Genomic DNA, 12,673 nt, shown 5'->3' with positions numbered 1-12,673 from the left:
TTCCTCATTTCTAATTCAATACAATAACTAAGAAAATGCCATGAAGGCTACAGTTTGATGAGAATATTTCAGATTGTATGTGAAACCAGCACATTGTACCCCTTGATTGCACTAATGTACACAGCTATGATTTAACAATAAAAACAAAAAATAATTTCAAAAAATGTGAAGCACATTTCACAAATATTCTTTATAATATTTGACGCTGAAAAAATGAAGCAATTCTAAATGGCAAGGGACACCAACTAGCTTAGCTGTGAAATCCTGAGAGTTGCTTTGTGGTTAAAATTTAGTTGGCTTTCAAAGCGTCCAGTGAGAAATGGAAATGCGTTGGGAAAAGTTCCAGGCAGGCTCTGACAGATGACTTTTCCTATATTTTAAATCCAAGGTTTTTGCCCTACTTTGGAAGGAAGTTTTGAAAAGTTAGCCTTTTTGAAATTGAAGGTAGGAAAAGCTCAGAGATTTTGGGAAGCCACTTCTGTGTTCCCCAATGTGTCATGGTGCTTTAATTTCACCATTAGAAACCCATGTGAGCAGATCATGATGCATTCCACTAGATGCCCAGAAAAATAGTAATATCTTTGCAAATAGTTGATAAACATATATTTTAGATGTATTTAAGGAATAACACTGAGGAAGACCACATGGAAGATGTGTACAGACCACATTGGTATCTGAAAGGTAATATTTAAAGGGGAGAGATGAGAGGCACAGAAAGAGATGCGAGAGGTTTCCAATACAAAGTTTCTGAGAGTGCTGCCTTGAATCGGGTGACTGAGAAGTTGGGCTGCTTGAAAATTTGTAGGGGCCTGCTCTCCTGCGTCTCTAAACAGATTAGATTATCTTTCCAGGCATCTAACAAAACCAGTATGCTTGTTTTGTTCACTCTAGGCTTTCAGCATTAGTAACTCTTACACCCGTCTTCATGTGGATAGCTTCAAATTATCCTACACTGAAGCAAGTGAAAAGAATTCCTTTTCTTCCGTTTTTTTTTTTTTTTTGAAAACTTTGATTTCTGCTATATTATGGGAAGAGGAGTGCAGTTGAAGTCTAATTTAAATGTAAGATAGTTCTGGGTTTTTAAACCTTTTTGAGGCCTAAAAATCATATTTTTTACATGTCTATTTATTATACCTATTAGGTATTTGGAGACTATATGCTCCATGCTAGATTTAAAAATTAACCCAATCTATTTTGTTTGGGAGAAGCCTCCCTTAGGTTACTGTCACCAGTTGTTTCTAATATTTTTTGGCTGCAGACCATCAAGGCCAGTCAATTACCATTCCAGCACCTCAGTCTCTTTACTTTTTGGATGGAGATTACAATGCTTCATCACAGAATGCCTGTGAAGATTTGATGAGATCATGGATATGAAAGTACTTTGTATGTGTCATGGTGAAAAACCCTTCTGAGCACCTAATGCAAATACACACATTTTGACTGGGCACGCTGCCCTTTTCTGAGGCAGTCCTTTAATCTGAATCTATCAAGTGCTCAATCATTTATCAGGAGACTCAGAAAGTCATGTGTCCTACCCTCCTGGTTTCGGTGTGCTGAATGCTTAGCTACTAACCTGATTTGAATGTAGCCTATCAAATAAAGGAGGTTTTGAATCAGAAGATAGAGGGAATGATAACATTCTCTCCTTTCTATGAATTTTTCATTTTCTTCCAAGACAGTCAAAATGTTCTATGTGGGTCAAGTCTCAGTCTTCACAGGTTTGAACAGAAGGTCAAGGAGAATATTTTCTCAACTTCTATTTGCAATTCAATGACTGTCTTGATATGAGCCTTTTGGGGGCCTTCCCTCCCCAGGTTCTGGTATCTTCAGGAGCGCTGGGAAGAGAATGGAGCCTGGAGCTGAGGAGCTCTGGCTGGAGTTACAGTACTTTCTTTTCTTTGAGACCTTAGAATGATTGGAGCTTGTTTCCCTCTCACTGATAAGAGGGTGAGGTGATACAAAAATTTTACTTTTGTGTTTTGTTCTTTCTGGGGTACGCTGTCCTTGACATTTGGTCTGAATCACCTGGCTGCTTTATTTAGCACATTTAAGTCACACTCATCCCCTCTTCTCCTAAGGCCTTGACCAACTAAAGCTGTGGTTGCTGAGGTGGCTACAGCCATCAAAGCCACAGGACTCGGGCTCAGAAATATAAACCACCAGTATCAACATCCGCCACTTCAACAATAGTCTATTTTTGAGCAGGCAGCTGTCACAGTGAAATGGGATGGCAGGGAGAAGAACAGGAGGTTGTGTGCTGTAGCAGGAAGAATGCTGGTGGGGGGTGATGGCACCAGGCGGGTAGCTCTGTCTCTCCTCCCACATATGACCTTGGGCTAGGCACCGACTTCCCGGGACCTTCTCTGGGACATATGGGACTAGGTTAGCTCACTTGTGAATCTTCATCTAGTATCACCACTCTGCACTTTTCTCTGCAACTTAGGATGCGTTTCACTTAAATGCTTTCCCCTGGGTCAAGAGACGCCTGAGAAAAAGCAAATTAAATTGTTCTTTCTTTGGCTTTAAACCCTTTCATAGTTTCCCATTGACCCTTAGAAGGAACTTAACACAGCCCTAAGTGATCTGGACTCTACTTACTCTGTGGCCTCATTTACATCTTCATCACTGTCCCCAAACTCATTTCTCAATGGCTCTTTCTACTCTAACTCTCTCCCCTTTCAGGTCATGGCTCAACCATTTCTGCAGCCTCCTGGGCTGGGCTAGGCTTTCCCTTCCTTCCTCCAGGAGGCTCCTGTGCTTCTGCATAACATTTGCTCTGCATGCCTCAAAGGCCATGCTATCCTGCTTAGCAACAGCTCAGAGACTGTTGACTGTGGACGTTCACTCCGTTCACGGTACAGTTTTAAAGATTCACTTTTACTTCATGTTGAATAGGAAATGATTTCCTACCAATTATTTTTCTCTGACTAGGTATATGTCATGCAAAACTAATTCCCCTCACACAACTCTCACCTGTGTATAAGGGAGAAAGGGCTTCTAATTTCTGCCCCAGTCATGTGATTATAACAAAACAAATGAAGGAGGAGCTGTAGCTCATGTGAAGACCACTAGAATTAAAAGTTAGAAAATCTGGTTTGGTTTGGAATCTCGAATCTGTGATTAGCTTGGCAGGATGGCAGAGATGTCATTTGTTCTTCTCCAGCCTGACTTTGCTCATCTGTAAAATGAGAGATTCTAAATAGTATTTCTCACAATGAAGCTGTGAGGATCGGTTAGATTAAAAATACCCATGCGGACACGCGAAGCATACATACAAACACACAGACTCACACATCGCTGGCTGAAACGAAATGAGGGTGAAAAGTCCCCATTGCCTGGCATAGTGTGCTGGCTCCCAGCGGGCTGTGAGCAAATACCTCGGGCGAGGAAAGGAGCTGTGACACTCAGAATCAGCTGCCACAATTTGAAACCACAGGCCCTCCTGTATATCTCAGTTTTGTAATGGGTAACCCTGGCATGATGGTAGCAGCTACCTTGAGGAATTGTTCTGGGGGTCCAAAGAGAAGGTGAGTCATACGGTGTGTCCACTTCCCACATGTCCCAGATACACACATTTTAGAAGCAGGGCCCATTGAGAAGGGACTTGATTTTGAAAGAATATAGATGTTTTCCCAGGGGGATTCTACAACCAAAAAACCACTTTCATTTTAAAAGCAAACAACAAAACAGGGCTTCTAAACGTTTTCATTTTCTCTGGATTTTTCTGATTCTTGAGCAATCAAAGTTGTTTCCCTCTTGAAAGGCTCTGTCTGGAATGGATCAACAAGGAAAGGCCAACAGGAAGTTACTTTCTTGGACAAGAGGACCCAGGGTAAAAAAATTGGATATGATGAGGCTGCTGACTAGGCTGGATTAGTTAGATGTGTGAAAAAGCAGTGTAAATAGCTTCGAATTCCTACATCGACTAATTACTAGCTCCCAGGAGAATTCCTAGGTCTTTGATGGTACTTAGGAGGAAAAGTCGCTGATTTGCTTTACCACTTCTCAGTTTTATATTAATTAGGTACTGTTTAACTGTTTTCTTTGAATTAGGGGCATAACTATGTTTTCCTTTCTTCTCCTCTGATCATCTTTGTGTTTGTTATTCCCCTAGTTATGAGGAGAGTGTGATAAATAAAAGTATCCAAAGGCTCAGTAAGTATTTCTTCACCATATTTAATCTTTTCTATGTTATGGTTTAGCCTCTACCTTTTAAACAAAATTTTCCCTTTATTTCCTTCTCTTTTACATGATCTGCCATGAGAAATATAGCACTGTGCCCTAATACGCAAACACACAAACTCACAAAAACATGCACATATGCAGGTGAATGAACACACAACTATTCAAAAGGCATCACTGGCTGGCAATCCTAGCACTTTGGGAGACTGTGGTGGGAGGATTTCTTGAGCTCAGGCATTGGGGACCAGCCTGGGCAACATAGTGAAACCCAAAGATCTTGTCTCTACAAAAAAGTTAAAAATGAGCTAGGCATGATGGCGTGGGCTCTCAACTACTAAGGAGGCTGAGCCAGGAGAATCACTTGAACCTGGGAGTGTGAGGCTACTGTGAGCTACCACCAAGCCAGTGCACTCCAGCCTGGCTGACAGAGAACCTGCCTCAGAAAGGAATAAAAAAAAAAAAAAAAATGCACCACTGCATTGCTTTCAGAAATAACCCTTTGAAATCCATCATGTGAGATTTTTCTTTTCCTGATCCTGTTCTGTTAATTGCTCAGGGAGATCGCATAGCATCTCCAGTTAATTTTTGATAATAGTTTCCAATCATTATTAGTCACAAAAGCCCTCCTATTTCATCCATTAAAATATTCATCTCATGTAAAAATAAGACATTTGAATTTCATTTAACTTTAAAGTTGCTCTTTTTCCCCAGCCTGATAAAGTTGCCCGCGTCTGAAGTCCGGGAGGAAACCCGGTGAGTTTATTTTCTGTCTTCTAGCTTCTCCTTCTCCTCCTCCTTTTCCTCCTCTGCTCACCCATTAGTTCTGTTTTTTGACCCTACACCGATCAAAATTAAGGTCTGAGAACGTTTTCTTTTCCTCTCAATAATTTAGAATTGTTTGTGGCAAAGGCACTGTGATATCTTTTGGTTTTTCGTATGTGCCAAGAAAAACCTCTCTTTAGCTGTGTAGGAAGGAATCAGATTATTGGCTGACAGTCTCAGCTCTGGGTTAAAAGAATAAAGACCCATTTTAATTGCTTTCGTGAGGGGCTTGCCAGTGTTCTGGAGGAAAAGCAAAGCATTAAGTTAAGTAGTCGAGTACATTATGACAACACAGCAGTGGTAGATGAGCATGCCAGAATTCATATTCTACTTTAAAAGCTCAATGCTGGCAGCAAAAATTCCTTTGAGTCATTTTTCTCTAAATTCAGATTCAGGAAGTGCACTCTTAAAATAAGTTCATTTTTGGAGTTCCTTGTTAACTATAGCTGCAGGCCAAAAGATAGACTTCTCCAAGTAGACTTGCCCTGCATTTTCAGGGCCACGTGGTGTGTTGTGTGTGTGTAGGGGGCATGTGTGTGCGTGCTCGTGCGCATGTGCCTGTGTTGATTATGGATGATGGAAATAAACCTTAATAATTAAGAGCATGCTGGGCAAGAATTAGCTTTTTATTAAAAAATTAAGTATGAAACTTTAAAAAGACTATCAACAAAGCTTTTTACTTTAAGCATATTTTCTAGGCCAACATCATAGGCAAAAATGAAGTTGTTTAACTTATATGGAACATTCTCATAAACAAAGACATTTTCCTCCTTTAAAAGTGCAAATGTTAACATGTAAAACCCAAACTACAAAACTATGAACTAAAGAATCAACACAAATGAATAGATTATAGTGTTAAACAGGATGTATTCACCTTAAGCTGATTCTAATATATTCACAATGAAACATTAGGAGACTCATGCTTCATTTGTAAGAAGACTTACTGCAAGTCTCATTGAATTGCTACCTGTTATTTTTCAAAGTAGTGTCAGTTTTCAAAAATTATCAGGGAAACATGGCTTTTGAATCGTAATGAGGCAAACCTGTAACATGTGAGGGCACACCACTGCCATCACTTCTGAGAAGTACAAAATTGAGCTAAAGACAGAGCTTCTTTCAGAAGCTTATAATTTCGCTAAGGAGGCAAAAGAGAACACAGCTCCAGTAGAGATGAACATACAACAGAGAATGTTTCAGTAACAAGGAGTGCTGCACACATCAAGGGTCATTGGAATTTAGAGGTCACAGCCATGTCGTGGCCCAGGTGAAGGTAGGCTAGAGTTGGATTTTGAGAAACTGGATTGGAATGTATGGGAGGAAATGGTGAGGGCCATGGAAGATGACAATGGAGGGAGACAGTGAAGGAACCAGTTAACAAAACACCAATGGATGATAATGACCAAAATGTGTAGAGAAGAGTGAGTCTACCTTTCCTCATGCTGAGGGCCCAGTGTGGAGAATATACCATGTGCAGAGGGCCATTGCTGTAACTCAAGAAGGAAAAACATGGGCAGCTCTGCCAAGCACAGTCTAACGCTGGTGATAGAAAGGGCAAATGACATTTGATTACATATCCTGGGCACTCAGGAGGGTGGGAAGGGATACCAGGTTTGGAAAAGGGAGTCTGATTTTAGAACTAGAGTAGGAAAAGTTGGGAGCCTGGGAATCCTGCCTGTCTTTTCTGCTTTTTATGCTAACATCACCCTAGCACACCAGTTAATTCAACTTTAAGAAAATATTAACTACTAACTAGTTATCTTTACAGGAGGAAATTGAATTAAAACAAATCTGGCAAGTCTGTGATTTTTATCCATTTTTTGGTCAATCTATATTTAATGAGCAGTTATGATGCCTGTTGCTGTGTTAATTCAATTATAATGATGGATATTTGGGAAATGAAAAAGGCGGTAAGAAGATACTTGAAGGGTGCAATGGGCTGCTACTCTAGCTAATCTTGACAATTCTCTTGCATTCTTATAGTACGCGTTCTCTCTCTCACACACACAAATTTCCCCTTATGTTGACTTTTAAAATTCATTATCTTAAGCAAGTATATAATGTATTCTTGTGAGCCATCTCCAATACTTTTTGAGCAAGGCTGCAAATAAAATCAAAAGTAAAAAAAGAAATAAACTTCACTTCAAATCAGGACAACTCTCTGAATCAATTGTTTTTTATTTGTATTTTCTTCTAACCTTTATCCATATGAACACATAATTTGCAAATATTTATAGTTAGAATGTTCAGGTAAAAGAAAAAAGGTGACTTATTCACTTTCTAGGAAGAGCAGCACCAAAGGGCTGTAAATCTGCAAACACTTTGGAAGGCCCCTGTACAGGCTTCCTGGTGGGGGGACTGTCTCCTCCATCCTGTTGGTAGACAGGGCATCAGCCAGGCAGTTAGCTGAGAGTGCGCCTTTATTTAGCTAAGGTGGGTTGTGTGATAAGAGGGAGGGGGCCTGGCCACAAGCTCGCTGACTCATCCCCTCATGCACATTGAGTTTCTCCTGCAGTTGGGACAGCCTCCTTTGGAAGACAGAGCCTGACTGTAACTTTCCTGGGCTGCAGCCCTTAACTTCCATAGACCAAATTATAAAAACTAACAAGTGCTGGGAGCCACTGAGCCTTTAATAAATCACATAGATGACAATGTCATTATTACTTGCATGTGGACTCCCTACATTTGCCCTTTCAATGGTTTGGAACTAGAACTTGTGCTTCCGTGCAGAGTCTGATTCCTTCCCAGATTCCTCAGTCTGCTGGGTCACTAAGGCATGTTAAAATGAGGCTGCTGTAATAACTATTTCATTCCCTTGGATTCTGTGTTCAAAGCTAGCACAGATGATTCTTTGAGATACAGAAGTTCAGGTTAGAGCTGGTCCAATATAATTTTTAAGATTCCTTTATTTGGGGGGGGGGGTAACTGGCAAGAGATTGGTGATAGTACAACATAATTTTGAGCATGGATTGTAATCATTTTTCTACAATCCCTGGCTCAATGATCATAGAGAATTAACTTCCCAGGGCCTCTGTTTCCTCATCTTTAAGTATTTTTGCATTCTTCTCAAGGATATATCACCAGGATGAGGAATAGAATGACACAGTGCTTGGTCTAAGCAGGGAATTAGTTCATGCCTGATAGCCATTTGCCAATGGCTAAGAGATTGAAAACAGCCTCTCTGTAGCAACCATCATAATCAAGAGTCTCCTTTTACTAATATGAGAAAAAGTTCATCCTCCTTGTAACACTGACCACCTGCATCACAACAGAAGACAAACAAGGCCACTGTTTACATAACACATGTACTTTCAGCCTTGACTTTCCTTAATTCCAACTTCCAGGCAAACATTGCTCAGCTCAGGAAGTTGAGTTTCAAGGTACACTTGAGATTCTTTATCAATTAGTGGATAATGAACATACAACTACAAAGTACCCTCACTTACGAGTACATCAAAAAGAGCTAGGAGCTCAATTGTGTTTGAATCAGATCAAATATCTATGATTTGATGCTCTTTCTGATAATACAGTTATAGAAAATTATTCTTTAAAGAATTAGTTCATGAAGGCCCATTGGGAAGATTCAGAGCTGCATTACCTTGGCACAGTGACATAACTTCTGAGTGTCCTTTTTATTAATTTAAACCATAATGCCTGTCATCTCCTTTCTAGTGTATCATGAAGTTTATCTGTGTGTATGCTGTAAATTCTCTGTAAATGATGGGAGTCTACAAATATGAGTGATTGTTACTATGCTCTTGTACCTCCTGCAGGTGTTTACTAGTTATTGACTCATTGACTTTTTCCAATGTTATTCCTATGAAACTGAACTCCTGAAATGCCTACCATGTACACCTATAGAGAACATTAAATTTCAGGAAGCAAAGCCATGTCTTTTCTTGCTATTATGGTTGTCATTATGATTAGGCAAAATTCTGCTGGTGAACAAGTGCTCCCAGGGAGGCCTAGAAGACTGTATTTCTGTCCTTCTTTCCAAAATATAATCTTGAGAAACTTACTAACAATGAGAAGTTCCAAAATTGGGAATTCACTTCATCATCACTGTTAAAATGGAATTACACTTTAAGTTCTACCATTCATATATATTTTATTATGAATTGTATTTGCCCAATAATTCTAATAGGTTTTCAATAGGGGGAAGGAAACAGAACATGAGCCAATAGGGATGAGGGCCAAAGTCACAAAAGAATAAGTATAGGAAGAGGACAGAGTGTGTTGCTTATATCAGAACTTTTCTCTGTGTAGATGGTAGAATATTTGAATGGTATCTAATAATTAAAGTTGCTTTAACTTTCTAGGTGACCCCCAAACACACAAAATTATCTAGAAATAAATTCTCTCTACATTTGAGCCAAAATATAATACTTGGGATTGAAGATAGATAAGAGAACTGGATCTTACCCAGCTGGTCTTGTGTCTTCGATGGCTCTGTCCACTGGAATCAAATCGCTAAGGTAGACGTTGAAGTTTCCTTCTTTCCATCTTCTTTCTGCCTCCTTCTCCTTTCCCAGGGGGACAACAACAGGACGTCCAAATTGCCCTGGAGCTTTGGGGTCCCTTGAAGAAAGAGTCACATCAATTTTCGACACATGGTGCATTTCCCGGTCTTCAGATAAGAGGGCTTTTATGTGACTTCGGTTGTGTTCTGCAGGCTGATCCTTGGCAGTTAGATTAGTTCTTGCTGGCTCTCGCTCTCCAGCCAAAGCTTGGTTGGTATGAGACACTGTTACTCTCAGTAGAACAAGTGAAGAGAAAGAGGACTCGCTTCTATTCCTGGAAACTTGTTTCCTTTGGCTTTCCCCCAATACTTTCGGAAACATAGTTTTGGTTTTAGAATTGGGGTCCTCTTTGGGGTCTGTCTTTAGCTCTTCCTCCTTGGTTATAATCACAACATGGCTTTCAGAGAAATTGAATTTCTTCCCATGAGCCACTTTAGCGCCATCATCCACTGGCAAGCCTCCCAGCCATGTCTCATTAATAGATTGCTTCTTTAAATGATTTGAATTGACAATGAACTTGGAAAAAGGACTACCCTTATTGGCTTTGTGTTTATTTGCATTTCTTTCTTTGCTCTGAGTCTCAGTTTTATTTAGAGCTATGTCTTCCCCAGATTTTGGCACTGGTGGGCTGGCAGGGTGTGTCTTCTCATTCGCTACCTCCTGTGAGTGCTGCTTTGATCTGTTAGTACTAAGACCAATGGTCACGTCCAGGTCCTTTACAACTACTTGTTTTGATGTGTTACTATTGAGCCTGTGAGTCTTCAGTGCCTCTGGTTTTATACTGACAGGTCCTGTGTGTGCCAATATTTTGACCAATGGAGTGCCTCTTGTTGGTATGAATGGGGTTCCCTGAGCCCTCTGAGTTGTTGAGTGCTTTGGTATTACCTGGTGAGAGGAGATTTCAGGTTTTCTACCTCTCCTGTCTGTCTTCTGCTTGGTAGGAGTCACTGGGAGAGTCTGCAGATATGCAGGATGCCACAAAGGTGCAACCTTGCCCCTGCCCAGGGCATTCTGCACTTTCCTTTCCCTCTGGGTTTGGTCCAAGTCATCCTCAACCTTGTGCACGCTCTCCTCCGTCTTCCTCAAGTTCTCTTCCCTCTTCCCATGTGCTCTCAGGGGAGGCTTCATCTCTTTTATGCTACTGTAAAACATCTTCACTTGGTCTGGCTGCAGCCTGAATCCTACCTGCTCCCTCCTCTCCATGTCTGCCTTGAGGACCCGAGTGTTGATCTCACTGAATGAGAGGTGGAGAGCTGCCATGTCAAAGAGCAGCCAAATGACAGAAGCTACAAATATGAATGCCAAGACTCGCCCACTTCCTCGGAAAAACTTTCTGATCCTGTTCATGGTCCAAAGGCTTCCCATGCAGCCTGCCCTCCCGTGGAGCCTGCTTACCTGGAGTGGAGAGGGAGCTGAAGTAGCAGCACCAGCAACAGGAGACTTGCCAGAGGAACCCCCTCCCCTGAGCACAGCAGGAAACAGCGGTCCAAGGGGAGAGCTCTGCTCCTGCCGCTTGTCAGTCTCTGCCTGCGTGGCATTTCACAGCGGAGAATCTGTGCCTGCTTGGCTGGGCCTGGGTAAGCCCTGTAAACACTGGACCTAGGTCGCTCCAGGAGCAGTGGATTCCAGAGCCGGGACAGTTCAACATATCACTTGTCTGGTCTCTGTCAGCCCATGTCCACCTTCTTACAAGCCCCAGAAAAGGTGGGGGCCGGGTTGGGGCTGCTGTTTCTCTCCTCCCAGTTCTCGGTCTGCACACTGTAACTCAACACCACTTCTCATAAGGAAAACATTTCGAGCCATTACCCAGAAAACTTCATTCAGCCCTCACCTTCCGCGTTATGTGAGAGCCTTGTGTATTTTAAGGGCAATTAGACAGAGAGCTATCTGACTTGGAGAGCATGTGTTCCTGGTTTGTAACCCCACCTACCCCACTCCTGCTCATTAACCCTGTTGTACCCAGGTGTGCCCAATGCTTTGTCTGAACGATTAATCCTCAGCCCTAATTTTTCAGCTTTAAGACATAACAGCTTAGAGAAGGGGCCTGGCACATCTTTCTTACCAGAAGTGAATGTTTAGTTATTCACAGGCCTTCCTTATAGGAACAGCAACGTATTTCCTTATGAGTCAACTACTTTGTTTTCTGCTAGTCTATTTGTTATTATTATTAGATTTAGTAGACCTAATAATTTGTCATATTGCTATACAAGTTTCTAAACATTTTGTTATGGTTTACCCCAATTTTTGTTTGCGTCTGCTCAAAATTCATATGTTGAAACCTAATCACAAATGGATAGTATTAGGAGGTGGGGCATCTGAAGGTGATTAAACTGCGAGGGTGGAGCCTGCACACATGGAATTAGACTCCTTATAGAAGGCCCCTGAGTGGGGCCTTGCCTTTCCACCATGAGAGGACCCAGTGAGAAGACACCACCAATGAAGCAGGAAATGGCCCTCAGCAGACATCCATTCTGCTGGTACTTTCATCTCGGACTTCCCAGCCTCCAGAGCTGTGAGAGAGAAATTTCTGTTGTGTGTAAGTCATTCAATCTATGGCATTTTGTTAGAGCAACTCAAATTGGTTGAGACGCACTCCCAGTTTTAGCACTTATCTCATTATGGACCAGTACCTTTTGAGGAGTGCATCAGTACTTGCACTAGATTTTGGTTGATGCTGGTAGTCTGGTAGAACAGAGGTTCCCACCAGAGTTTTATATTAGAATTCCGTGAAGGAAGATCCCCCAAATTCCGATTGAGGGGGAGAAGGTAGAGATGACAGTCGATCTGGTATATTTTTTATAAGCCTTGCAGGTCTCTCTAATGTGCCCCTAAAGTTGAGAAACTTTGGTTTAGAATACAATGCTTAAACACGTCAGTTTGACTCAGCTAAAGGATACCCCGATAGCTGGTAAAGCATTGTATCTGTGAGGGTGTTTCCAGAAGAGGCTGGCACTAGAATTAGTGGATTGAATAGGGAAAATTCTCTTTCACCCCAAACAGGCACCTTCCAATATGTGCAGGTAGAACAAAAAGTCCGAGGAAAGGCAAATTTTCTCTTTCTTTTTGAAGATGAGACATCTCTCTCCTGCCCCTAAACATTAAAATGTCAAGTTCTCTGGCCTTTGCACTCTGAGATGTGCACCTGATGGCCC

At 41.5% G+C, this 12,673-nt stretch overlaps 1 protein-coding gene across 3 annotated transcripts in view; it reads right to left on the bottom strand.

Moving 5' to 3' along the window:
- GALNT5 (polypeptide N-acetylgalactosaminyltransferase 5) overlaps positions 1-11,360 on the bottom strand; it is a 45,246-nt gene extending 33,886 nt beyond the window's left edge. The window contains exons 1-2 of one of the 3 annotated variants that reach the window (XM_053597196.1): positions 10,917-11,354; positions 9,424-9,579 (exon numbers count right to left, since the gene is read on the bottom strand). In XM_053597196.1, coding sequence (XP_053453171.1) covers positions 9,424-9,579; positions 10,917-11,059 — 299 coding nt within the window. In that variant the 5' untranslated portion in view covers positions 11,060-11,354. Of the gene's footprint in view, positions 1-9,423 lie in introns of all 3 variants that reach the window. The other 2 variants (XM_053597195.1, XM_053597197.1) reach the window with 2 other exon arrangements.
- Positions 11,361-12,673: the final 1,313 nt, after the last annotated feature.

This window comes from Nycticebus coucang, chromosome 7 (assembly GCF_027406575.1).
Source record: "Nycticebus coucang isolate mNycCou1 chromosome 7, mNycCou1.pri, whole genome shotgun sequence".
In the NCBI taxonomy this organism is placed as follows: Eukaryota; Metazoa; Chordata; class Mammalia; order Primates; family Lorisidae; genus Nycticebus; species Nycticebus coucang.
Note: the sequence above shows the minus strand (reverse complement) of the source record. Positions and strands in the feature narration are given on the sequence as shown.